This window comes from Camelus bactrianus, chromosome 1 (genome assembly GCF_048773025.1).
Source record: "Camelus bactrianus isolate YW-2024 breed Bactrian camel chromosome 1, ASM4877302v1, whole genome shotgun sequence".
Lineage (NCBI taxonomy): Eukaryota > Metazoa > Chordata > Mammalia > Artiodactyla > Camelidae > Camelus > Camelus bactrianus.
The window spans coordinates 51,606,067-51,633,985 of record NC_133539.1 but is presented as its reverse complement, the minus strand read 5'-3'; the positions used below and the strand labels follow the sequence as shown (position 1 = coordinate 51,633,985).

Below are 27,919 nucleotides of genomic sequence, written 5' to 3'. Positions count from 1 at the left end.
CACACCCCTCTACCACAATCTCTCCTGTGATTCTTCCGAATAGATTTCTCAAAAGACATAAAAAGAAGGAAAAGCCTCCTCAAACCCTATTTTGAGTGAAAGAGAGGAAGAGACAGAGCCCACCAGAGACAGACACTCTCCCCAGGTACCACCTTGGCTGGGGCTCAGAGTCTAAAGCCACACTGTCCAATGAAAATACAATGGAAGTCACATACACAATTTAGATTTTCCAGTAGCCACATTCAGAAATTAAAAAGAAACAGGTCACATTGAGCTTAATGATATATTTTATTTATCCCAATAGATATAAAATATTATCATTTTGACATGTAATCAATATTTTTCAATTACTAATGTGGACAGTTTACATTCTTATTAAGTCTTCAACATCTGGTGTGTATTTATACGTCCATCACAGCCCATCTCAACATGACCGCCCACCTCTCACGTGCCTGACAGCCGCACAGGATGACGGGAACCTCCCGGAGTCCGGCTTTGGGGGGACTTTCTTGTATGGTTCTCCGAGGGAAGTCTCGTTCAGTGAATTCCACGTTAAAATTTATTTTCTGTCTAATTCAATCTCCTTTTAGTAACCTGACCCATTTACAACATCTATGGGATTTTTTGTATTTTTATCACCATCCAAACGGCATTTGTAAATCTTTCCCTGATACTATCATCAGGTCAAATAACACTCAACTCTCAGTCCAGCCTCAGCCCAATATACGTCGTCTCCGTATCAACACCACTCCCTTTCTGTCGTTACATGTTCATTTCCAAGTTGTGACTAGTGTTCTCCTCCCAATCAATCTGCACTGATTTTGTAAGAAAATACTGCAAACCGCCATGGCAAATAACAGCATTTTGACATATATCTACCTTTCTTCCAAAGGACTTGGCGCTCTGGATGGATTTCAGCTCACTGCACCTAACTACATACATGTTTGGTAGAGAAGTGAAAAACATCAAAATAAAAATCCGAGGAGGAGGAGTTGAATCGTCTCCTCATTTCACCTGCCTAATTCTTAGGGAGCAGGCCAGTGCTCTATTCTAACCGTGTTTTCACATCCTCTTCAGTTCCTGAGCCCATGAAAGAAAATCAGTCTCCTGGAAACACAACCTCCCTCATTCTTCTAAGCGAGGCAGTGGGAGGATGAAAGCCTGCACAGCAGGTAAACAGACAGGAGCAGCTCAGATGCCCCTCCAGCCCCAGCACAACGCGGTGCGGGGGGTGAGCTCAAGGGCTTAGGGCAGCTGGTTGGAGGGTGCTCCTTTCTTAAACTCTGTGTCACTTCACCTTCCTTTTTTTTTCCTAGGAAGAGTCCCTATTTTAAAAATCCAGATTTTCCTATTGGTGGGAGACAGATTCTTTCTTCAAAGGCTCAGTGTCAGATTGATAGAGAGGAGGTGGACGGCGGCCCGATGGCCAAGCTCCAGCCCCACAGTGGACGTGCACCGTTTCTGTGGGCTCCCCTAGTGCACGTGGCTGGAAGGTCCCAGAGTCCACTGTATCAGGCCATCTCTGGACTTGGTGTAAATCCAGCAAGAGGAGATTTGAATTGTCTGCCCAGAGAATAACATCTGAAGTCTTGCTGGCTCCCTGGTACCAGGGTGTTCCATGGGGGACTTTCAGCTCCCAATTTAATTTCTCTGAGTTCCCTAGACCAAACTCCTGCTCTCAGCAGCCCAGCCTCTGTTCCCTGCATCCTCCCAGGCCACTTCACCACAGATCAGCTTCTCCTGCCACCTCACCCTGAGCTGACATCTCTTCCCAAAGGCCTGTGTCCTGGATCCTTACCTCCTCACTATCTTTTCCTATAAATGTTGTCTCCCCACTTAACTGTAAGTTCTTGCAGGGCTGAGACCTACAAGATGAGATGATGGTTTAGTCATCCTCTGATCCCCCCACAGAAGCTGGCAGTGTGCCTTATTCATAAAAATGCCTGGAATGTGTGAATACTGATGAAAAGGGCAGTGAAGAAGGAGGTGAGGGGCCCTGCAGTCACACCCTCATCACACCCTAAAGCCCTGCAGCTCCAAACCCTGCCCAGTGCTGCAGGGGGAATGCATTTCCCAGAGCCGCAGGATCTGCTCCAGCGGCCAGATTCAAAGCCAGGTCAAGTGTTGTTTGGGTTTTTTTAACTTTGCATTCATAATCGAGATACAAGCTCCTCACCTGGGTCTGCCACAATGGAATGGAGGGAAAGGTAGAGGAGATGCAGACAGAGGAGAGGACGACATACATTCACTCAACTGAACACACACACAGAGGCACACGCACGTACACACGTCTGCACACACGCGCGCGCGTGCTTGCGCACTCGGAGCTGCGATGTGCAGATGTGCGTCGTCCATCTGTGATAGCAAAGACCGGGCCGCGTCTCCTACAAGATGCCTCCCAGAGCTAACTGGTCTCGGCGGGGAAGCTGAGGCTCCCGAGGCTTCTGTAACTCAGGACGTTGAAGTAGTCGTGCGGCTCCACGTAGTCCTCTCCCGTCTGCTCCCTGCCAAGGCCGGCGGGCACGGCCTCCACCCGGACACAGCCGCCGGGGGATGACGGAGCCCTGGGCCGCCACTCCTCCTGCTCAGATGTCCCGAGGCTGCCTTCTGCAGAATGCATTCTGAGAGATTTCTTCCAGAAACAAACAAACAAATAAACAATGTGAGTACATGGGGATGTTATTCAAAGTTACTCCTCAAGGGGGAGGGTATAGCTCAGTGGTCGAGCGCGCCCTTAGCATGTACGAGGTCCCGGGTTCAATCCCCAGTCCCTCCATTAAAAATAAAAAGTCACCCCCCAACATGATCCATAGTTGTGATGACCTATAATCACACACACACACACACACACACACACACACACACACACACACACACACACAGCTGTGTTCTTACCAACACCAGTTTCTTAACTCTTAATCTCTCAACCCTGTCACAGCTAGATTTCGGTATTAACTGCTCCACTGAAAACTCCCCAGCTGCTCGTACGCTGAGCCCCCACCCAACCCCCTCACTACTTACTGGACACTGAGCCTGGGGAGGTAGCTTTCAGTCCCAACTCTCTCTTCCTCCTTCCTTGCTGCCTCTGACACCGCTTCCTCTCTGAGATGCTCTCCTTTCCTGGCTCCCATGGCGGCACGCTCTCCTGCTTCTCTGCCACCTGTGAAGCCACATCTAAAGATGCAGCCAGGCCTGCTCTTTTTCCTGCTTACACATCAGCTCCCAACGTAAAGAGGTTCCTCCGGGTTCCCACCTCTGCCTTCTCACACTCAACACCCCATCCATATGTCCATCTACAACCACCTTCTGTTCTCTGAGGGTTCCCAAATCTGTATCCAAACTATCCCAGGCTTCTGAGCTCCAGACCCCAATGTCCACCTGCTGACTGGGGCATCACCACCTCACCACCCACAAGTTCAGGCTCAATCTGTCTCTAGAGAACCCACCATGCCTGCTCCTATCATTGCTCCTGTCCCTGCATTCTCTGTCCTGATTGATGGCACCAGGCAACCAGAAACATGGTGATCAATTTCAAACTCCAATTGGCCATAAAATCTTATCCAGTTTTATCCCTAAGTAGCTCTGAAATTGATTCCCTCTTTTCCATCTCTACTTCCATGTCTTATCACTCACCTGTACCTCTAGACTCACGGGTCTTAGATTCCGTCTAACCTCTAGTCCAACCTTCACACGGCCACCAGTAGTGTGATCTTTCAAAAATGGAAGTTACATTATGCCACACTTGTGCCTAAAATCCGTCAATGGCCCCCACTGTCCATAGGAGGGTGCTTAACCTCCTGTAACAGCCACCATGGACTTCAAACACCTTCAGTTGTATAAAAAAGATTGTGTAAGGTGCATTCTTCCAGGGAGAAAGGCTATCATTTCACTATATGCCCCACAAGGAGACTGTGTGTGATGCCTCGCAAAACACCTTTTGTGATTTGGTCACACTCACCTTTCCAGCTTCATTTCCTGAGTGCTTCTCCAGCCAGCACCCCAACTTCTGCTATAGGGCCTGGATGCCAGAGAGGCGCCATTTATTGAGAATCTGCTAGGAGCACAAAGTGGGCTAGTTTCTTTGTGTCTTCTCAGCATCAGCCCTATTGAAGTTCCTACTCTGGAATGAGCTGATAGGCACAGGCAGGTGACGTCCCAGTCCTGACTTGGGTTTGTCAGACCCCAGGCCGTGCTCGTCTCAGCCAGGCTGCCTCTCATCTTGCAGCTTCTTAAATGCCAGGCACTGTTTCCTGCCTCTCCGATGCTGTATATGCTACCCCCGTTGTCCATTCCCTGTAGTTCCCTGAAACGCTGTCTACTCATTCCTCCAGACTCAGCTATCTGCAGCACACGTCCAGGAAGATGTCTCAGACCCTTCCGGGAGAGTTACAGCCTCCCTGTGTGTTCCACTGTGGGCCTGGGTGTTCTCCTTGGTAACAGTCAGTGCTGTCTGGAATTTATTTGTTTACCCTTCTGTCTCTTCCAAGCCCCAAACTGTGAGCTACCCCAAGGGAAAGATCTGTGCTATGTTCCTCTTTGTAACCTCAGAGCCCATAACAGATGCTCAATATATGTCTTAGGAGTGAAATACACACACACACACACACACACACACACACACACACAGTCTCTCTCTCACTTGCTCCTTGCTCTCATTCGCACTCTCTCCCCCTCAGTCCCAAATCTAAATGAACAGAATTTTCCAAATCAAAGGACAGACTCATGGTCAGACAAGCACATTTGCACTTATGGAACGGTAGGACAGACAGTGAAATCTGTTCTGGAAAATCAAGGATGTGAAACCAGTCATCACATCCATATGACAGCATCACAGGTGAGGGCTGTGCCCAGAAGCAAGAGAATGAAAGAACAGCAGGCACAAGCAGGGTGGCAGAAGAAACGCCTAATGACACGCCATGGAAAGCTGACATCCTCTCAGCCTTCACGGAGATGCTCTAGAGCGGGTCACCCAGCCCCTCCATACGTCCAAACGGCAGAGTCACAGAGAGCCACACCCAGGCTTGGGAAATAACAACAAACACCAGCCAAACTTCATTCTGCCCAGCCCACTGCTCCCGGGATAGGAACCGGCACCATCCTCATCGGCTGGTGCCAAGCGCAGCAGAGCACGAATACGAGCAGAGTGCGAGCGGAAGGGCGGCCGGGGCGGCGCGGGTGGGCGCCGTGAACACGTGTCACAGAGTCGGGGTGGGGCCACACCGCAGGCTGAGCTGGGCTCACGCACTGTTTCATTCATTTCTTTTCAGTAGAAGTGGCTGTACCTTAACTGTAGGTGTGAAGAAAAGGAGGGTCATTGTAGGTCACGCTGATGCTGTAATTAAAAGAAGCACTACATCCCTTGATGCAGCTCTCTCCATTTTAATCCTATAGATGATCAAGTCTGTCTCAGAGCTGTGCGACCTTTTGAATTGGTGTGTTCTCATCCGCATTCTTAGACTGCCTGCCCTTGCCTTTGAATCTTAGGACTGTTTTGGCTTCCAGCAGCCCTCTGGGAAACACAAACGTGCCTGAGGGGGTCTTTCAGCTGTTCTGTTTCCATCCCATCCTGTGTAGGGAACTTCGTAATTGGTTTTTTTGTTTGTTTGTTTGTTTTTTAATTGAAATATAGTTGATTTACAATGTTGGGTTAGTTTCAGGTGTACAGCAAAGTGATTCAGTTATACGTATACATACATGTATTCTTTTTATTTTCCATTATAGGTCATTACAAGATATTGAATATAGTTCCCTGTGCTACGCAGTAGGTCCTTGTTGTTTATGTATTTTGTATATAGTATATATTGTATATGTTAATCTCAAACTCTTAATTTACTCCCCCACCTCCCCCTTTGGTAACCGTAAGTTTATTTTCTATGACTGTAAAGGGGACCCTGTCATTGTAATCAGTGTATAAAACAAGTCTGGGGTTAATGCACTGACGTTGTTCTAAAGGACCAAAGGGAGCTATGGAGGTCTGCAGGACCAACACGGCCCTCTTGGAGAAACTGACAACAGCTGGTAGTCATTGTCCTGGAGCAGGACACACCCATCTCTCTTTTGCCTCACAGAAGGTCCCCTGGGAGCAGTTTTCTCAGTAGTTGCTTAGCAAGAAATAATCATTCATTCAGTCATGATCAATCTATGCAATATAACTATTTATTGAGCACCAGGTATCATGAAGTGCTACAGTCAGTAAATTTTATGATAATGATAAGAGCTTAATAAATACACGCCAGGAAAAATGCCAGCTGGCTTACATGAATTATTTGACTTAACTTTTTCTACAACCCAAATAGGGCAGTACCATAATTCTTCCCACTTTACCAATGAAGAAGCTGAGACTCGGCAAAGTTAGGTGGCACAGTTACCCAAGTGTCAGAGCCAGGATCCAAAACCTAGTTCTGTCTGATTCCAAAAGCCATCCTCCTAAATAATGCAATCCACTGGCTCTTGGGGGCTGCAGGGAAAGCTGTTGGTGCCCAGCTCAGATATCCTCCCCACCAGACCGGTGCTCCCAATCCCCAGACACGAGGAGTCTAAGCTGTGAGTGGCTCACAGCTGCTCTTCCTCTGGAGAATCGCTCTTGGATCTCTCTGGGCGAGCAGCCAGCAATCAATGACTGACTGAGGTGGGTTTTCAAAAGGCCAGCTCCCTCCTCAAGGTCTGAGCAAATATGCAAACAAGTCTTGCTTCAATCACATCTCCAGATGAGACCACACCCCTTAGCCCTACCCTGCTTCCTTCACTACCCTCCATCTGAGAGCCCATCCCAATAAGTCACTCTCATCAGAATTGACGTCATGCTCTATTTCTGGGATCTGATCTCAAATAGCTGCCCCTGGGAATGGCCCTAGAAGACAGACTCGAAGGGTGGGATTGTGGAGGGGAATCCCTCACCAGCTGGATGGGAATGTGAACCCCACCACCAGTATGAAATGGGATGGGACATAGATGGGAGAAGATTATGAGCTGGTAAGACATCTTGACATTTGAGAAGCGTGGGGCAGATAGTACTTTTGGGGACTATAGGATTGGGTAGCTTTTACTTAATTCCACTGATGTACTGAGAAGAGGCTGTGACACATCTACCAGCAACTGAAAGCAAAGTGTGAGAGTCAAAGCTACTCCCTGGCAGCATTTAAAGAAATGCAGCTGTAGCACTGCTGACCAGACAGAGGACCTAATTATAAGAGGGACAGAACTTCAAAGAAGGCTGAATCCTAAGTCTGGGTAAGTCTCCTATGTCAAAATCAGGGTCTTGGTGGGAAAGGAGGGATCTCTGTGACTAAGAGGAGGATCTCTGGGTAAATGGACTTGAGAGCCTTGAGCCACCATCCGGAGTTGCAGAAGTGGCCCCTTCCCCTTGATGGCAGATGGGCCCTGTCAGGACATGCCTCCACCTCCCCTACTGGCCACTGGCCCAAAATTAGGGAAAATCTCAGCCTGCAGTAACTGAGGGAGTGCTGGGCATGCTGAGGGAGGAGGGAGTGGAACAAAAGGACCTGGCTAACACGCACAGCGGAACTGGGAGAGTACGTCTGGGAGGGATCAGGGCTGGGTGAGTAGAACTTAAAACTGGGTGAGGGATCATTTGTTACTATTGGGACACATCCCACAACTCAAGGTTTAATACCCTCACAAGGGCCCCAGGACACTGCTGTCAATAGAGACGCCAACAGTGCTTTGGAAAACTATGGAAGAAATGAAATGCTCAGAGAAGTGGGGATGCTATAATGGACCCACGTGAAATAATAGAAACATATATATTGGTCTCTACCTCCAGTTCCTGCTAATATTTGGTCTTTATTAACCCCAGTTTCTGACACAGAGCCTTAAACTCCTATAATATCCTGAGTGATACGGATGTCATACACCGGGCTCCTAAATCCATTGGACTATCGTGGGACGGGACTGTCTTTTGGTCCAGTGAGGTAACTTTCAGTGGATTCCTGAATGGAGACTGGGTATCACCACCTGGAACTTCCAGCTTTACCCTCCATTATCCAGAGATGGGGGAAAGCTGGAAAATGAGCAAATAACCAATCACATCTATGTGATGAAGTCTCCATAAAGACCCCTGAAGTATGGGATGTGGAGGTGCTGAATACATCTATATGCTGGAAGGGTGGCACCCCCAGCTCCATGGGGACAGAAGGTCCTGTGCTCGGGACCCTTCAAGACCTCACCCCTATGTGTCTCCTTCATTTGGCTATTCATCTGTATCCTTTATCAAATTCTTTATTCTATAATAAACTGGTAGATGTAAGGAAGTGTTCCCCTGAGTTCTGAGAGCTGTCTTAGCAAATTATCAAATTTGAGGAGGGGGTTGTGGGAACCTCAATTTATAGCCAGTCGGTCAGACTTGCAACCAGCATCTGAAGTGGGGGCAGTCTTGTAGGACTGAGCCCCTAACTTGTGGGATCTGATGTTGACTCCAAGTAGGTAGTGTCAGAAATGGACTGATTATAGGACACCCAGATTGTGCAAAAGAACTGCTCGGTGTGGGAATAAATCCACACATCTGGTGTCAGAAGTGTTCTGTGTGGTGCCAAGAGTAGAGAAGAGGAAAAAACAGAGCTTTTCCCAATACAACCTGCTAAATCAGGGATTGGCAGATGAAGGCCCATAGGTCAAATCTAGGGCACCACGGACTTTTGTATTGCCCATGAGCTAAAAATAGATTTTATATTTTACAGTGGTTGAAAAACTTCAAAAGAAGAATGGTATTTTATTAAACACAAAAATTATATGAAATTCAAATTTCAGTGTTTATAAATAAAGGTTTATTGAAACACAGCCATGCTCATTTATTTGCATATTGTCTGTGGTGCTTTCACACTGCGATGGCAGAGTTGTATCCTTGCAACAGAGACCCGATGACCCACAAAAGATATGTGTGTGTGTGTATGTGTATATGTGTGTGTGTGCGTGGCATAATGGCATATTACTCGTGTATTAAAAAGAATGAAGTAATCCCATTTGCAGCAACATGGATGGACCTAGAGATTATCATACCAAGTGAGGTAAGTCCAACATAGAAAGATGAGTATCATGTGATATCACTTATATGTGGAATCTTAAAAAAATGATATAAACAACTTATTTACAAAATAGAAGCACACTCACAGAACAGAAAACAAACTATGGTTACAAAGGGGAAAGGGAGTTATAGGGATAAATTAGGAGTTTGGGATTAGCAGATACAAACTACTATGTATAAAATAGTTAAACAAGGTCCTACTGTATAGCCAAAAAAACTATATTCAGTATGTTGTAATAACCTACCATGGAAAATAATGTGAAAAAGAATATATGTATGTATAACTGAATCACTTCACTATATACCTGAAACTAACACAACAGTGTAAATCAACTATGGTTCAATTTAAAAAAAAAATAGGAGTTCTGCTTCCAGTAGAACTATGTTGCTTTGAAACAACCTTTCCATTGAGAACAGCTGGAAAAGCTGAACAAAATATTAGAAACATCTATTTGTAGTAATCAGAAATCTACCAAATCAGTGAGAAATCTGAGGGCTGGGGAACAAGATCCAGGAATAGGAAGTCCAGAGGGGTGAGATGAGCATTTGGGGAGATTTTCTCCTAGAGAAATTGCCTGAAAGTTACAGCTGAGAGGCAGATAAGCTACAGAGATTCTAGCTGGAGGGACAAAATTTAGAGTTCAGAAACCACCAAGGAGAGGAGACTTGGCAATACCACAGGCTTGAGTCGGGACCCTGAAGGACTACCCCCTACAAGTAAGGAAGTACCAGAAATTAAGTTCAGTTTTAAATCTTCTCACCATGATTTAATTAAAGTGACGGGAATGCTAGTACCTGCAGACCAGTCATCTGATAGAAGCAAAAAGGAATCTTCTCTAGAGGAACATGATATTAACACCTCAAGTTACTGCTACTAGTTTTCATGTAGAAAGTGTAGCACTCAATGAAAAGTAAACAGTCAAGAAGATGGGTCCAAAAAACAAGCAAAAGGAGAGAATATTAAAAGACCCACGGAGAACTCAATTAATAGGATTATCAGGCACAGACTTCAAAATAACTATGATTAATATTTTCAAAGAATTCAAAACAAGATTGAGAATTTTGGCAGACTGTAAACTATTCAAACAAAGGACAAAATAGGAGTCCTGGAGCTGAAAAATATGATAGCGGAAATGAAGAACTTAACAGATGGATTTAACAGAAGATTAGATACATCAAAGAAGATATTTAGTAAACTGGAAGGCATGTCCAAAGAAAACATTTGATGAGACAAGTGGATGGAAAATACAAAAAAGAGGGTAAGGGACGTGGGAAAAAGTGAAAATGTTGAAAATACCACCTGTGATTAGAATTCTGGAAGGAAAAGAAAGCAAGGACAGAGAAATAATATATGAAGAAATAATAGCCAAGAATGACAAAAACTAACAAATGATATCAGGCCACAAATTCAAACAGCACTCCAAACCCCAAACAGAATAAATACACAGATAGCTTTATTCAATTATATCACTGTGTAATTACTGAAAATCACTGAATATCAAAGAGAAAGAAATTTTTTAAAGAGTCAGAAAAGAACATATATCTTCCAAGGAGCAAAAATAAGACTCTCATATAATTTCTCAACAGAAATATGAGAAGCCAGAGACAATGGAACAATATTTCCCACGTGCTGAAAGAAAATTACCAGCAAAGAACTCTATACCCAGCAAAACAAATATATCACTTTTAAATTAAGGAAAAATTAAGACATTTTCAGACAAACAAAAAGCAAGATAATTCATCACTAGCATGCCTGCCTTCAAGGAAATAGTAAAGGATATTCTTTAGGCAGAAGGAAAACGACCCTAGTTATAACACAGGACATGCAGGAAGACATGAAGAGCAACAGAAGGGGTAAATCTAAGTGAATATTGACTCATAAGACAATTACCATTTCTTTGGGGTTTAAAATGTAGAGAGAACTAAAATACATGACAACAACAGCAATAAGTTGGGGAGGTAGGTGAAGAGATAATGTGTTCTAAGGTTTCTGCAAAATCCAAGAAATGATAAAAGTACTAATACATATTGGACTTTAATAAGTCAAGGGTCTATTTTGTAATCTGTAGCATAACCACTTAAAGAAAAGGAAAAGTGCATAACTACTAAACAGATCTTTTTAATAATAAGTACTTAATTCAAAAAACAGGAAGAAAGAGTAGAGGGGGGAAAAATACAGGCAAAACAAACATGAAGAAAACAAGGTGATAAGTTGCAAACCCACCTACATCAGGAGTAACAGCACCAAGTACCAGTCCAGAGAGAGCAAAGTGGGGCTGCAGAGTTGAGTTGTTAGTTGAGCGGAACCACAGTTGGAGGGAAAGTGAGTCAGGCGCTGGGGAGGAGGATCTGGAATGAGGTGGAAAACACCGTTGGGAATCAAAGGCTGACCTTCCCCGGAATGTTTTAGTGACTTGAATGAAGGCACCTGGGATGGCTCTAAAGGCCCGAGAGGGCAGACGCAACAAGGAGCAGGAATTCTTTCACTCATCCTAATCAGCAGGTTCTAGTTATGACACAAGGACATGGATATGTTCCTTCACGGTTTACAAAGCTTTCACATGCAATGTGCCACCTGCCCATCACAGCCCTGTGACAGAGAGCCAGCGGAATCATAATCCCCATTTTATAGGTCAAGACGTGAGACCTGGGAGATTAAACAACATCCCTATCGTCACACACTTGATGCTGAGATTAGAAGCTTCCAGTTCCCCATCCAGTACTCTTTAGCCACGTGATCTCTTAAGCTAGAGTAACAGAGGATTTACAACCTCCTGATCTTGCTATGTACCTTTTACTCCTAAATTTTTGGAGTGTTTATTTCTTATCCAACAGAAGTGCTAGGTAGCCTAGCACAACTAAAGGGTTGTTAAAACTGAATAAGCAAATGTTCAAAAACCCTGGCACAGATGCAAGTTTGCAACAAACTGACAGCAGATAAATCAAACTCTCAGAGGAATGGCTCAAGCAACAGGCAGGAGCCAGGAATTGCAGGTGACAGCAAGATGGGGAGGATATAGATCCAATCTTTCAGGGGCTCCCAGACAAGGGAAGGGACGGAAGGAGAGCATAGACAATGCCACTAAAGGGCAGAAGGAGGACCATGAAGAAGACACAAAGAGCAGTGGAGGAGATCACATCTGGGTCTCTCTCTGGACAGAAAGGGGACATGGAAGGACCAGGGGGCAGGGGTGGGGTGTCCAGGACTGAATGTGCAGCCAGAGTCATTACCTTTCGGGCCACTGTGACCACCACAATGACTGCTGTGCAGATGACCACCAGCGCTGTGGCCGTGGCTCCAAGCAAAGGGACCAGGAACCCAGCGCTGTGCTCAGCCACTAGAGGGAAGACAAGATAAAGGTGAGTGAGCCGAGGCCAGAAACAAAGGGCAGCCATGACCCGGGGGAGCCTCAGTGTCCAGGCACGGGCGTGGAGGCTGGCCAGGCCTTTCTCTGACCACAGGTCTGGAGTCTTTCAGCCCAGCTCTTTGGACAGTGGAGCATCTACCTGGCCCATCATGAAATCAAAGACTGAGTTCTCGAGGGGCGTACACTTGACACCAGGGCAGACCGTTTTCCATACGCCCCTCTCCTGTTTGACAAAATCACTTTCATACTCACTTCGTAATAGTCATGAAATGAAACAAACTGCACCCAGAAAAAAGCAGAAAATGAACATTTTCTTTTATTAAACTTCATATTTGTAATCAAACTAGTAAAAAAAGTTTAATTAAAAATTAAATTAATATTAAAGTACAAAGAAGAAAAAAAGCATAAGTCTTTCCCCTTAAGCCTGTCAGGCTTACTCCAGCCAGGCTGGGAGACCCCGGAGGGAGTGGTGGGGGCAGCTTTTCCTTTTCTGTTTTGCCAGCACCTGGCACCCAGCAGGTGCTCAATAAATATTCGTGACATGAATTAAAGCACAAACAAATGAATTTCCATTAAGATGTAAAATGTAAATGGAAGGAGAAAGAATTAGGAAGGGAGTTTTGAAGAGATGAGTGGTACCTGACCCAAGGAGAGCATGAGGGAAACAGGACAACTGTCAGGATGTGCACTGCGCTGTGGGTGGAAAGGTTTCCAGGCTGCCTCATCCCATCTCCACCTCCCTCCCAGGAATTCGGGCAGAACCCAGGGGTCTAAGGCAGTCTCCAGAGAAGGGTGTAGCAGAGGCCAGGCCCTCTTCTCTCTAACAAAGGGCTTAGGTTTCTAGGAAGATGGTTAAGGCAAGAGATCACTTAGGAAGGGCAATGCCCACGGTAGCCACAGGGACCGGGAAGGGGGAGCCAAATCCCCCAGAATGTGTTCCTCCTGCCCTGAGGACTCAGTCTCCTGCCTGGCCACAGGTAGGGAAAGAGGGCTGACGGAGAGCAAAGCTGGAGCCGGTCAGAGCGGGGCAGAGGGCCATCTGCAGAACCAGAGGAGGATCTGGGCTCTTCCCCACTTGCTGCATTGGCCTCTGTCAGGGCTCCAGAAGAAGTAGCATTTGAGAAGAAACTTTAAGGTAAGTTTTATCTTCTCAGTTTACACACATTTTGCTAACTTATAAAACTTAATCTCCAACACAAGCAATGGCAGGAAATAGCAGTTCTGAGGGTGGGGCTGAGGGGAACCAGAACACCCATGTTATTGTCAGCTCTGCTGCTCTGAGCCACTGCCAAGCCTCAGCTTCCACCTCCACCAGACAGTCAAATGGGAATCAGGGAGTCATATTCACAGCTAACATCATGCTTACCATGTTCCAGGGGCTGTTCTAAGGGCATTTTCTTTCAGTAAGTAATTCAGTCCTATGTTAGCACCTTATAAGGTCTTACATCTCTTCCTCATTTCAAAGATGAGAAAAACCATGTGCAGAGAGGCTCAGTAATCCTCTCTGAGGTCAACAGCAACACCAGGATTTGGACCCAGGCTGTCTGGCGTAAGAGTCTGAGCTCACCACCACTCTGCTATCCTGTCTCTCAGTCACGATTTAACAATCCTTACCCCACCCTCCAGACGACTGGGTTCAGTGTCCAGGTGGCTAATGAAGGGGAGAGCATTTTGGAAACTATGAAATACCACACAAATGTAAATTATTGTACATTGATGCTTAGCAAACACTGGGCTCTAATCCTTTACAAATTTAGGGGCTAATTCTAATTTGCATAATTGATGCTAAACTAATTAACTAGAACCCTTCTCCAATGACCAGAACAACTGGTCTTCCCAACAAATAAACATAAGACATGCTTCCTACCCAAAACAGTGGTTCACAATACCCTCTGCACATTCAAATGGGGGATGTTTTTAGAACCCAACACAACCTGCCCTGGCCCTAGAGATTCTGACCCAACTGGTCTGGGATGGGGCACCAGCATCAGTATCATTTAAAAGCTCCCTGGTAATTCGAACGTGAACCAGGGTTGGGAGGCCCTACTCTGCAGTGTTCAGCAGGAATGCATTTTCTCTCCTAGTGGACGAGGATCATCAGCCACCCGGCTCAAGGCGACATACCTGAGCTTTGTAGGACTTCCAGAAAGAGTATCCCTTTGTAAATCCCGTCAGGGTAGGTGTGATAGATACAGGAGTACTCTCCTGTGTCGTTCATGGTCAGCAACCGGAGGGTGAGGCCCAGGTGGGGGCCTGGGACCACTCGCTCTGTGAAGGCTGGGTCGATGTGCCACCCCAAGTTAGTGTGATGAATGGCCAGGGCGTGGTCCTGCTGCTCCCAGTTGACCTGAGTCACTTTGGCAGTGGTGGAGGAGAGGTGACACTGTAAGGTGACAGAGCCACCTTCCTCTGCAGAAATGTTCCCCGTTGTTACTATTCTGCCTGTCACGGCGCCTAGGGAAGGGAGAAAAGCATGCATTTTTTTTTTTGTGCTGTTTTTTTTAAATTGCAGTACAGTCAGTTTACAGTGTTGTGTCAATTTCAGGTGTACGGCAGTGTTTCAGTCATACACATACATGCATATATTTGTTTTCATATTCTTTTCCATTATAGGTTACTACGAGGCATTGAATACAGTTCCCTGTGCTGTACAGTAGAAACTCATTTATTTATATATAGTAGCTAGTATCTGCAAATCTCGAACTCCCAATTTATTCCTTCCTACCCACTTTCCCCCAGTAACCCTACGTTTGTTTTCTGTATCTGTGAACCTGTTTCTGTTCCGTCACGCATTTTTAACAGCGGGTCTTGAAACTTCCTGTAGAAATTCCAAGGGGCTTAGAAGTCACAATTGGTTTTTGGAATGACAGTCTCTCCAGTCTGTCCTGTCACCCCCCCACCCCGTACAGACCATAAATGCTACACAGCGTAGCACTTCACCCTCTCAGGATACTCTTCTGGAATATATCTCCATGATGGGCATATTGATTATTTCCACACACTTACTTTGTCTCTCTACCTAGAATATAAGCCCTTGTCAGCCTCTGCCTCTGTTTTATTGTATCTTCCAACAGCCAGTTCTGTGCTGGGCACATTATCCTTTGAAGTAGAACCTGGTTGTTTTGGGTAACTGCCATTTGGGGCGCCTGGAAAAACCTTCTGAAAGCCAGGAAATCCAAAGGAAAGGAGGCTTGGAGAGGAGTCCTGTTTCTCCCAGGCAAAGCCACCCTCCTGGGCGCTGACCCCTATCCCCCCAGATGGTTCAGAAAGCAAAATGAAAAGCAAACTATATCACAGTTTTTAAATAGAAAGAAACACCCCAAGAAACATCCGTTTATGATTTTTTAAATAGAAGGAAATAGAGTAACTTAAACTCAGTCTATACTAGTAGGATCTCTGGAACCTGTGACAAAGACATTTTTGATCCACAGAGAACATACAACGTTTTTCTAGAAGTTTCCTCAAGGACAGAAGAAAGGAGACAAGCAGGAGTGAACTTCTGCCAGCAAACTCATCAGTCCCCCTCCTGCTTCTTTTCTTGAGCCAGTCAGGCACCTCCCAACCCCAAGTCCTTCATCCACCACCCAAGGCAGAATGGCACCTCCTTCTCAGAGACTGCCGTTTCTCACACTAGGGGACACCCGACTCTGAAAACGGGATTTCCTGCCCCAGACAGATGAGGTATAATTGCTCCAGCTGCTCTCCCTCTTCCTCCAGTTCCAGGCTAGACTTCAGGCCTTACCTGAGGCGGGGAGGGGAGCCTGCCTCAGCCCCTGGGCCCAGATCAGGAGGAGACACCACTGCATGCTTCTGCCCAGGAGGCCGACAGGAAGCAGTTGTGGCCTCTTCTGCCACCGAAACTGGCCGACTGCAGATGGCAGGGTGAAACTGAGCCTATGAGGAGAGAGGGTCTCGGAAAAACCCAGTTCAGCAAAAACAGCGTCAAAGACAGTCAAAGCTCTCAACAAGTACACAAACTGCACAGGGCCAGCCACAAGAAAGACCATGAAGGAAACACACTGAAAAATAAACAAAAATGTGGTTAGAGGTACACTGGTCTTTGGACTACTATTAGTCAATCTACTGTTTTTAAGTTCTATCTCAATGTACTTTTTGTTTCGTCAGCCTTTATCCATCTAACGAGCTCAAGGGCCTCTATGTAGGGCCCTTGGCTCTGGAGAGCCTGTTCCTGATGGGGTTCACTGGGCTCCCCCAACTCCATCCTGCTAAAGAGTGTGCAATGATAAGAGAAACCTAAGTTTGCGCTCTTAAAAGCCAGGATCTGCACTTGAAGTCAAATGAACTATGGAACAAGAGGCCTTGACTTCAGGAACAGGACACAGGTGGGATAAAAGTCTATCTCAAACAAAGCAGCTTTCCCCCGAAGGAAATAAGATCCCCGCTCCTTACTCTTACCTCTTCTGTCTTGGTTATTTGGACTGAGAGGTTGTCGAATGCAGGCTTAGTCTCCATGACCCAGTAGAATCAGAAGAATGAGTTTTCTTGTGTGTGATGACCCCGTGACGTCTGTGGAGGTAAAGAAGGGCGAGCCTCCGTTCCTGACCCTGGATTGGGATTCGCTGACATTTGCCTGGAGCTGCCAGTGCATCACCAAGTCCTACTGATCACCCATCTTCCCTTCCTGCTTCCCTCCCTCCCTTCTTCTAACTGTTCCTTCATTCATTCAAAAGTCCCTGAGTGCCTGAGAAGCGCCAGACTCAACACTAGGCTCTGAGGTAGGAGGGTGAATAATCACAGCCCCTCAGACAGGCCACAGTCAAAGCTTGCTCTCCGGTGAAGCCACACTGAGGAGAGGAAGTGGAGGGTGCACTGTCATCTGCCTTCAGGGCTCGCCACTGCCACCTTGGGCATGCGCCATGGCGTATGTCTTAAAAGCCTGCTGCTCTGCCAGGGGGAACATCCAAAGCCTGGTGCTCTGCGTCTCATTCTAGCTGAGCACCAGAGCATTCCTTACCACCCAGGTTCCTGTCCTCTTTCTCTTCTGTAGGACGCTCCATCTCAAACCAGTGTCCCCCTCTCCCTGGGTACTGCTCATCCCCAGCTCTGCACCATGATCCATGCACCCTCCACAACCCACCTCCAGTCCCTTAGAAAACATATGCCTCATCAGCGTCTTCCTGCCTACCCCAATCCAACCTGTCTTTTGAGGCTCACATCAAGATACATCGCCTCCACCCCTTCGCGACAGCCACAGAGCCTGCAGCTGAAGGAGCTACAAGACCTAATGCATGTCCACCTGATGTGGGTCTAGAGATTGAACTGGCAGGGTATTTCCAAAACTGATTGCCAAGGCAGAGGAGCCAGGGGTGGGAAAGCCTATAGCAGCTCCTGGGAATAGAGCAGAGAGAGAGATGGTATCTGGGGTCTGGACTATAAAAAACTTACAGCCTCTGTTTCTACAGGGGAGGCGGGTAGAAACCACAGAGGCAGGACCTGTCTTACACAGCTGGCCTTCTGTATCCGGGGGTTTTGCATCTGCAGATTCACCCAAATGCAGATCTAAAATATAAAATAAAATTAAAAATCCAGGAAGTTACAAACAGCAAAACTTGAATTTGTCATGTACCTTCAACTATTTACATAGCATTTATGTTGTACTTACAACTATTTACATAGCACTTACAACTATTTACATAGCACTTACATGCTATTATGTATTATAAGTAACCTATAAATGATTTAAAGTATACGGGATGATATGCGTAGGTTATATGCAAATACTGCATCATTTTATATAAGGGATTTGAGCACCTGCAGGGCTCCTGGAACCAGTCTTCCACAGACACTGAAGGACAACTGTATAAAGAGAAAGCCAAAGAAATTTAGACTGGATTAAAGAATTGCTCTATTTGTTTCTAAGCAGTCAGTCCAAAGAGGAACATGGTCAAGTCCATTTTGATCCATGGTGCTCTCCAGAGACATATGAAGTTAGTGATTAATACTCTATGGGATGAAAAATATCTGGGTCCAAATTCATTCTGGTTTGGTGACCATGGGAAATTACTTAACCTCCTTGAGCCTCAGTTTCCTCATCTGCAAATAAGCACAATAGTGTCCCCTCCTTACAGCCCTCCCCCCATAGGGTGGTTGTGAGGATTCAGTGAACTATCGTCTGGTGAGGTGTTTAGCACAATGCCTGGAACAGAGGAAGGCAACACATCAGAGACAAAACTGATAATACTATTAACTAAGGAGGTGAAAGGAACGGCAGACGGGACGACCCCCGTCTATGGCAGGCATTTTCCCAGGAGTAAAGCCCTGGTCTCCGGACTCCAAGGCCAGAGTTCTACCAGCCTCTTCATTCTGGCTTATGCATCTGATATAGGAATACAAGGATAAAATTTTACTGCAGAACAGTAACCACTGTACCAGCCAGATGCTGAGGCGCCCTTGGAAGAAGGTGAATGATGGAAGAGTCTCCCGAGGGGAGCTTCCAAAAGTCTCCTTGAGTGCCTCCTTCCGGGACTCTAGCTGGAAGCATCGCGGGCTCAAAAGTGGCTGCAACCAGAGCTGAGCGGTGAGCTGTGAGGAGCAGGTCTGGACCAATAGCTCCCGACCACCCCGAGCCTCTGGGGCCAGTGGGCCGCCCCTGCAGCACAGTGTGAACGTCTGTGGTCAGTCGGGTGCAGACACATCTCTATGTAAAGCTCTAAAAGGAGCCACCATATTTTTCTCCCTAACTTTTGAGGTTTGTGGAGTGGATAGTTATGGTTAGCCTTGATGCACGGGGCTGGGTGTGGGTGCTAGGGAAGGGACTCCATTTGCATGTAAATGGGGAAGAAGTGCTGGCTTAGAATGTGAGACAGGCTCCCGACCCCGCAAGTCCTTTCACAGCCCAGCCTTTCCTTGGCCCGGCAAGCCCCACATGAGCCCACAGCCGGCAAGCCCCACATGAGCCCACAGCCGGGGCTCCAGGTGGAAGCCTGTGGCCTAGCAGGGGTCACAGCCCTGGGCCAAGGGGGCTGAGAGTGCTCACATTTCCCAGGAGGCCTGTGACCCATACACTGGAAACAACACAGGGTTCTCTCAGGGCACAGACCAGTCTCTCAGCAGTCAGTGTCTTTGAACTTCAGTTTCTCCAAAGTCTTCCCTCTGGCTCAGAAGTGGTGCGGGAGCAGCAGAGATGTCCCAACTGTCTCCCCATCCTCTTCCCGCCTCTTATCAAGAGATCCAGCCACTGCAGAGGTGGTGACCTTTGCGGCCAAGTGCCCACTCTTTGCCTCACAGACCAGTGCCCCCTGCTAGAGGCTGAGCAGTGGCCGAAAGGGACTAAGAGGCTCCTGGCCCCTGCAGGTCCACAGATGGCTGAGGGAGCAGGGAGACAGGAAAACTGGGACTGAAGGGGACATGGCCGCCCAGGGTGCCCACAAGAGCCTGCCCTGTGTCCCTGCAGCCCATCCGCCCTTTGCCATAGCAAAGTCACTCCCCAGAGGAGCCACCCAGGCAACAAGGGGCTGTTCCAAAGCCCCTTGTGGAGAAAGCTGCCTCAGAAAATCAAAGACTCAACATGAAAGGAATATCTATGACCTGAGACTCTCTAATAAGTCTGGGAGCCATGTGGTTTTTTTGGCTGAAACTGCTCACAGAGAATGCAAATGGGGAGAATGTGGGGGTGGGACGGCTCTTGCTTGTCCAAGGTCCCTCGGGTGAGGTGACTCTGAGGACCTTCCCAACAAAGGCTGCCAAGGAGGGTAGTGGATTATGGGAAATTTCCTTTGCCTTCCCAGCTGTGAAAATAGGACTGAGACTCCCAGGCGAGGTTGGAATGCAACCAGAGTAAAAGTCTTTGGGAGGAAGCAGCTGATCTTCCCTCCTCAGCTGAAGCCTCTCCTATGGCTTCTCTTCTCAGTCCTCCCGCCCACCCACATCGCTCCTGTACCTGCCCTCCCCCATCCTAGATGTGGTTAGACTATCAATCCCCCCCCCCAGTCCCATCTGCCTTGGGAAAGGTGTTCTCTACCCCTGAAAACTCACTTCCTGCTTCATACTACCTGCAGCCCTCAGCATCCGCTACAAGTAGGATTGGGATACAAATATATGTGAACATTTCATTCAAAGAAAGTCTGAATCATCAAGAGTTCTCCTTCCACCAACAAAAAGAATGTCAGACCAAACTGGTTTCACAGGGGGACTATAACAAACCTTTAAAGAGCAAATAATTTCAATGTTACTTAAAATATACAGACCTATAGAACATAAAGGAGAACTTCCAAATTCATTTTATTAAGTGAATTTCAAATTGTTGTAAATGATTACAATTGCACACGATAAAAGAAAATCAGATCCTAATCTCTTACAAATATCGAGGGGGAAATTCTAGATAAAATATTGTCACAGATGCCAATAGCAAGTTAAGCAAAATACATAACGAGCAGGTAGAGTTTATTAGAGGATTACAAGGATGATTCAATACTAAGAAATCTTTTAAGTACTAGATCTACATAGAAAAAAACATATGGTTATTTCCTGAAGCTGAAAAGAAAATTCAATCCCTATAACTGATAGAAAGAAAAAAAAAACCTAAAAAATTAATTCTTTCTTAACATATTTACGCACACACACAAACACACACAAGCCCTGAAGCCAGCATCTCTTTTGATGGGAAAACACTAGCAGCATTCCCACCAAAGTCAGGAGTAAGACAAGAACACTCGCTATTGCCACAACTAGTTAACAACTTATTAGAAATATTAGCCAATTCAATTAAGAGAAGCCGTTAGAGGCTTAAGCATTAGAAATAAAGATTTAAAACTGTCTCTAGTTATAGTTGCTTATATAGATAGAAAACACAAGAGAATCAGTGGGGACAACATCATAGGTAATAGAATTCTGTAAAATTGGCAGGATATATAATTAATATAAATAGTCTACCTGTATACAGTCATTAACCAGTTAATAAATATTCCAGAAGAGAACCCCCATTTATAATAATAGGAAAAAAAAAAAGATCAAATACTTAGAAATAACGTTAACAAGAAATGTATAAATGCCATATAAAAAAACTTTACTCCAATGAATCAGCTATTCAAATACACTTTTAAATAAAACTATAGAATACTAAAAGAAAATATGGGTGAATTCCTTTAAAATCTGAAAGTTGAAAAGACCTTCTTTCACTGTGACTCAAAATCTGGAATCAATAAATACAACTTGGTGAGGAATTTGACTTAAGTTTTTTTGTTGTTAAAAAAGGTTTTTGCATTAAAAAAAAAAAGCATAAAGGTCAAAAGACAAATGACAAACTAGGAAAGAATATTGGAACTTATTTCATAACCAAATGATTCATCTCCTTAACATAAAGAGTTTCTAGAAATCAGTAAGAAAAAGACCAAAATGCATGAACTGACAGTTCATAGAAAAATACAAATGTTCCTTAAACATAAGTTCACTCCAGTCATAAAGAGAGAGCAAAATATTAAGACTATCGTGACGTGATACCATTTCTTCCCTAGCAAACTGGCAAAAATCAAAATTTTAACAATATATTCTATCGGTAATGCTGTAGACTGTCATATATCATTGTTACGAATGAAAAAATCATAGAACTCCTTTGCAGGAGAATTGGTCAATATCTATCAAGATCACAGCTGTGTTTACCCTTTGGGCCAGGAATTCTACTTTCAGAAATATATTCTAAGGACATAACTGCACAAATAGGAAATAACATACACAAAATTACTCATTGAGTTAGTGAGTCATTATTCACTAACAACAACAACAAAAACATGAAACAATCCAATAAATTCTTGGCTGAGTAACTATGATACCCAGTCTCTTATTGAATAAACTATGGTAACTCCACAAAATTGACAACTAGGCAACTGTAAAAAGAATGAAAGCAATCTCAGTGTACTGCTAGGTAGTGATCTCCAGAAGGTATTGCTAAATGAAAAACCATGGTGCCAAAAAGTGGTATAATAGGCAACCTTTGCAGAAAGAGGCAAAAAGGAGTAAGAATATGAGCACAAATTTGCCTGTGTTTGTAATAACAAACACCGTAAGAATTGATCAGAAATTAATTTTAAAAATCAGTCACCATTAGGTAACAGGAGAGGGGGTGGGGAGGAGGGGAATTGTAACTGTTTCACATAGTCAAAAGAAGCATAGTATATAATAATGAAAACAAAAAACCATCCCTAAAAGTGGAAGGAAAAAAGAAACAAATTAATCTAACCACATTTAAAATTAATAAAGCAGTCACACATAGAAAATAATCAACTGAGTTTAAAACTTAGTATTTGTACTCACTAAATGGAATACATTTCAGTATAAAAACATATATTCCAGTCATTCAGTAGTATTATAATTTTGAAATAATGATACAATAACAAAGTTGTTGACCAGCCCAACTTGCAGGGGCCACAAATGGCCAAACTTGTGGCAATTAGAGGCCAGAGAAGGAAAATGGCTTTAAGAATAGATTAAAGGCCACAGATCTATAAATGACACTCCAAAACCAGAAAACCCTAAACAAAGCAAACCTCGATGGTCACTATTGGTAGGGGTTACTACACCAGTACCTTGTTCTAAAACTTGGTAATTAAAGTTAAAAGGATTTACCCTGTCTTTCCACTTGGACTGTATTTAAGGATAAGTAAACAGTCCCAGTTGATGAGGGAAAGTACTTCTTTACAGAATAATTTCAGCTAATAAATATAGAATAAATTTGTAAACCTAATGAAATCGTTGATTTAGTTAAGGATCACCAATGGAAACTAAAACCATGCGGTGAAATGTGATGGAAAGTAGATGTTCCAAGGGGCTAAGGCAGCTCCACAGATTGCTTTCTGGTCACAATGTAACTGCTTTATCCCAGTGACTAATCTAAACACCCCTTAAAGCTGAACAACAGGACATGCTGGGCCATCTAATGGGACCCAATAATAAGGGTACATGTCATCCATGAAATATTCATTCCTAAAACGTGTAACCTGAATCTACTCAGGCTTTTAGGCCTAACTTCTAGTCTATAGGGAACCCAGTACAGCACATAGGTCAGCAAGTCCAGTTCCCCCTGACTACAGAGCAGAGCAAAGTGCAATACGTAGCGCAAGCTGTTTCAACAAGACACTGTCGTGGGAAGAAAGAGAGAAGGAGGACTATTCCAGATTTAAAAAAAATCTAAGAGACATAACAGCCAAACGCAATTCATGGTCCTTGACTGACTCTTAGTTTGAACAAAGACATTTGGGGGACAATTGTAAGAAATCAAATATGGATTTGGCATTAATGATATTATAAACTACTGTTAGTTCTGTTAAGTGTGTGTTATATCCTGAATTGTGTCCCCTCCTGCCCCATAATCTTACGTTGAAGTCCTGATCCCCATCAGTAGGTAACTGCATTTGGAGATAAGGTCTTTAAAGAACTGATTAAGGTCAAATGAAGCCTTTAGGGTGGGCCCTTATCCAATACAACTACTGTCATTAAAAAGAGGACATTTGGGCAGAGAGAGACAGATAGACAGACAGAAGGAAGACCATGTCTTACAGCGAGAAGGTGGCCATCTTTAAGCCAGGGAGAGAGGCCTCAGAGGAAACCAAACCTGCCGATACCTTACTTTCGGACTTCCAGCCTCCAGAGCTGTGAAAAAATTGGTTTCTGTTGCTTTAGCCACCCTGTCTGCGGTGTTTTGCTATGGCAGCCCTGGTAAACTAACACAGGGTAACAACGGCATTGTGGTTACATAGGGAAAATGTTTTAGAGATCTCTACTGAAGTTTTTAAGTGTGAAATGTATTAATGTCTGTAATTTTTAAATCCTTAATAATGAAGAAAAGGTGGCAAAATCCCCTGTGGACATTTGGAATAGTGCAGGTCAACAGTGCACACACTGCATTGAGAAAATGTTCCCTGCTAGAATGCCTGCTGGGTCCGTTTACTTTTGGAAATATAAACTGAAATAATGTCAGCTATTTTATAACTTCTCCAAAACAGTTCAGCAACCATTCATTGGAGATGGCATTGAATGCAATGGATGAAGACGCAAGGATTGCCTTACACCAAGATTGGTCAAAAATTTTAGAGACCAATTTTAACTGCAAAAAAGTACAAAGCATAAAAGGAAACATAGAAGAAAATCAACATAACCACGGCTGGTTCATGTACAACCTGAGCATAGTGTTTCTACACAGAATACAAAAATGCAAATCAAATAGAAAAACAAGGGATATTTTTAATTTAATCCAATCAAAGGTTTTGAATCAGTGAAAGACAATCTTCAGAACACTCTAGAATTAAAAGTTGATTGTTATAATTAGGTGATGAGAATATGGGTATTATTATCTTTCTACTTCTCCATAAATTCAAAATTCAAAGTAAAAAGTCAAAATTAAACCTCAGGAAACATCCGAGTGCAGCCGGGAGAAACCAGGCACCAGACAGGTTGTGCTGGCAGTTTGGGGGAGCATGAGGACCAAGAGTCCAGGAGGAAGACCCCTTATAAGGAGACCCCTGTCTGTTGTGGGAGTGAACGCAGGGCCTCCATCCTTTAATCGATCTGCACATGACATGGGGTGATTAGAATTCAAGTGCCTATTACCTCAGAGGAATCGTCAATAGTGAGGCTGTGAGAAGAGAACAATCAAAAATGAATTTGGTTTGGCTGTAAAACATTACTAATTTCAGTCGCTTACATGAACTACTAAACGTTTAAGTATAAATACTGTTCAGCATAATAATAATTATGCAAACAACTGAAAAATACAGTTGGAAATATATAATTAATTTTAAATGTCATAATAATTAAAGGAGCTTTTCAGTATTTAGCCAAATTCCTTGTATTGGATAGGCAGTTCCTAGCCTGAGCTAAGGCTGCTTGATTCGCTGTCATAACAAATCTAACAGTCCTAACACATTTCTTCATGTCAATCACTCAACAAATATTGAGCACGTACTTTGCAAAACTGCTATGCTAGGCATTACAGTTCATGTGAAGAAGAGAAAGTTTACTCAAGGAGTTTACAATCTAGTTAGAAAGCTTTATACCCAAACAAAAATAATTTAAAATATAAGGCAGGCAATAAATGCAAATGACTGATGCAGATGAACAAAGGTGGGTTTCTAACACAGTCATTTGTATCAGGAAAAAGGTGAAAGAGTAATTGTGTGGCTGAAGCAAGGAAGTCTAATCTCAGAGCAAAGAGATATTTCTAAATAATATAAAAGCAAATGCAGAAGCAGTAACAGCCAATGTCATGCAGCCAATGCTCAGACAGAGGCGTGATGACAATATTAATCCACAAACCCAGATTCGTGGGCTCCTAGGCAACACCTCCAAAATATGATGGGACACTCCACATGCTTCGACTGAATGCTTACAAACATATACTATGAAAAACAAGACATTATGGATGTGGACAGTGTTGTGATTCAAGGGAAGGGATAACAGAAGTCTCAGTAAATGAGGGGTCTCTTGACTCATAAGGCCCCTCCTGGTCTCACCGGGTAGATGCGCAGAGCCTGCTCCTTTGGTCAGGCAGGCCAGGTGTAAATCCAAATGCCTGATGCTCCTATAACAGTGAAGAGGGAGAGCGTGCCTCCTGTGGGGCCGGAGGGCAGGTGGGAGGGTCAGACTGTGGCCCTATAATCGTCCTGGCACAAAAGAGTCTCACACTCTCTTTGCCTTATGGAATTGAAGCTACCTTTACAGAGCTTCTGAGAAAAGACTTCTAAAAGAGAGGTGCTCCCTACAAACAAAAGTCCAGGACCAGATGGCTTCGGTGGGGAGTTCTACCAAACATGCAAAGAATTTATACTGATCCCTCTCAAACTCTTCCAAAAGACTGAAGAGGATGGAACACTCCCAAAAAAGAGAGATGAAACGTGATCTGAGGAAGCACCAGGAGCATGTAAAATTCTGCCAGGAGGACAAAGAAGAGTTAAAATTGAGGTGTGGTTCAGTAAGGCCTCACTCCACCTTCCACCCAGCCAAACCACCTTCCGCCTCACCATTACATCTGCTGTGAAGACCATTGCCAGTGAGGAGATTTTATGCAGGGCTTAGCCCAGCACGGCTTGTATTCTTGCTTATGTTAACCAGCATCAGAAGTCTAAGCCTCCTAGGTCAACGCTCATCACCTGGATTTCCTTCCTTCAAGTCTTTAATCTGACCTGATTTTCCACCCTTCCAGCCTCCCCAGCCCTGAACTCTCCCATTTTGTTCTCTGGGTCTAATGCACTGTCATCAGCAATACCCACCTTTATCCTTAAACTCTTCTTTAAATCTCTGGTTTTCAAAATGTGGACCTGGCCAGGCAGCATCACGTCACTTAAAAACTTGAAAGAAATACAGATTCCTGCCTGGGCCCCGTCCCAGACCTACTGAATCCAAATCCCTGGGGTGGGGGCTTGGGGGCAGTAGTCTCCACTGTAACAAGCCCCCCAAGTGATGGAGCAGTTGTGAAGTCGCCTGGCAAGGATGCTCCTTCCAGATCTTGGAGGAGGAACCCATCTCACTACCTCAAACCCTGCACTGACCCACCTTCTTTCTTGCATATTAATTAAATACTTCACCCTAATGAGGCCACACTTTCTACCTTTTATTTTCACATCTCATTTCTAATGTCACCCCCATGCCCACAACATACGCACGAGCCCTACTCCTGAATCATCCTGTCTGAATTTCTTAGTATTAATTATCTTTTCTTTTACCCTAAAACAATAGTCTCCACATTTTTTCCTTCTTATTTCATACACCATCAGTTTTTTTAAACTTAAGCAATGACCTCTCAAATGTGTATATTCACATAAAATATGTTTATATGTGTCTGTAATAATGTATTTTCTACATTATAAAACAGAAACTGAGAATAGAACAAAAATTAGATATCAGATATAAATACTTAAATGACAAGAGTGAGATCTTCATTTTGTACCCTCACTGATTCAGCTTGTGCAAATTAGTTTGGAGACATCAGCTTTGAAGGAATCAAGACATTGCAAGACTGTGCTTCCACTAAAATTTCTAGAACCAGAGCTGAAAGGGAGTAGGATTCTATGGGCCCTCCCTGATACAAATTCTTTTTGTCCCCAATTTCTCTTTTGTAGGAAATAGGCTTCATGCAGCTTCCTTGCCCTTCCCAGAGTTCCAGATTGCAGGCTCGAAGAGTTGCTAACCAGGGAAGGGAGGGAACGCAGAGACGAGGGAGGAACAGTCAAGAAATAATAGGGCAGCCCTGGGGCAGGATCTTGGTTCCTCCTGAAGGAATATACATAATCTTTACGTTCTTCTACAGGAGCTAAGCACCTCCCCACCAAGCCCTGAGTCTTGTTTATGGCTGAGCAGAATCTTCAGAGGCAATTTTTGTGGGGATCACTGGATCCACCAGATTGCCAGCATTTTGATTAAAGTCAGCTTTCCTTTTTGATACCAAGGCTGTTGTCCTCCAGGATCCTACCCCTGCCTCTCCTTCGACTTGAAACCAATTACCCTCATCTAAGTCTCAGGAGGCAGTTGCAATGAGAAGAAACAAGAACTGGTTAGAACCAAT

The 27,919-nt window shown here is 44.5% G+C and overlaps 1 protein-coding gene across 1 annotated transcript; it reads right to left on the bottom strand.

Annotated features, from left to right (window-relative positions):
- Positions 1 to 262: 262 nt before the first annotated feature.
- Positions 263 to 17,135, bottom strand: TIGIT (T cell immunoreceptor with Ig and ITIM domains). The gene is made up of 5 exons (XM_045507268.2): positions 16,825 to 17,135; positions 16,151 to 16,427; positions 14,533 to 14,862; positions 12,272 to 12,378; positions 263 to 2,632 (listed from the first exon to the last, which is right to left on the bottom strand). The coding sequence occupies exons 1-5, from the start codon at positions 16,879 to 16,881 to the stop codon at positions 2,405 to 2,407; spliced, it is 999 nt and encodes a 332-aa protein (XP_045363224.1). The 5' UTR covers positions 16,882 to 17,135; the 3' UTR covers positions 263 to 2,404.
- Positions 17,136 to 27,919: the final 10,784 nt, after the last annotated feature.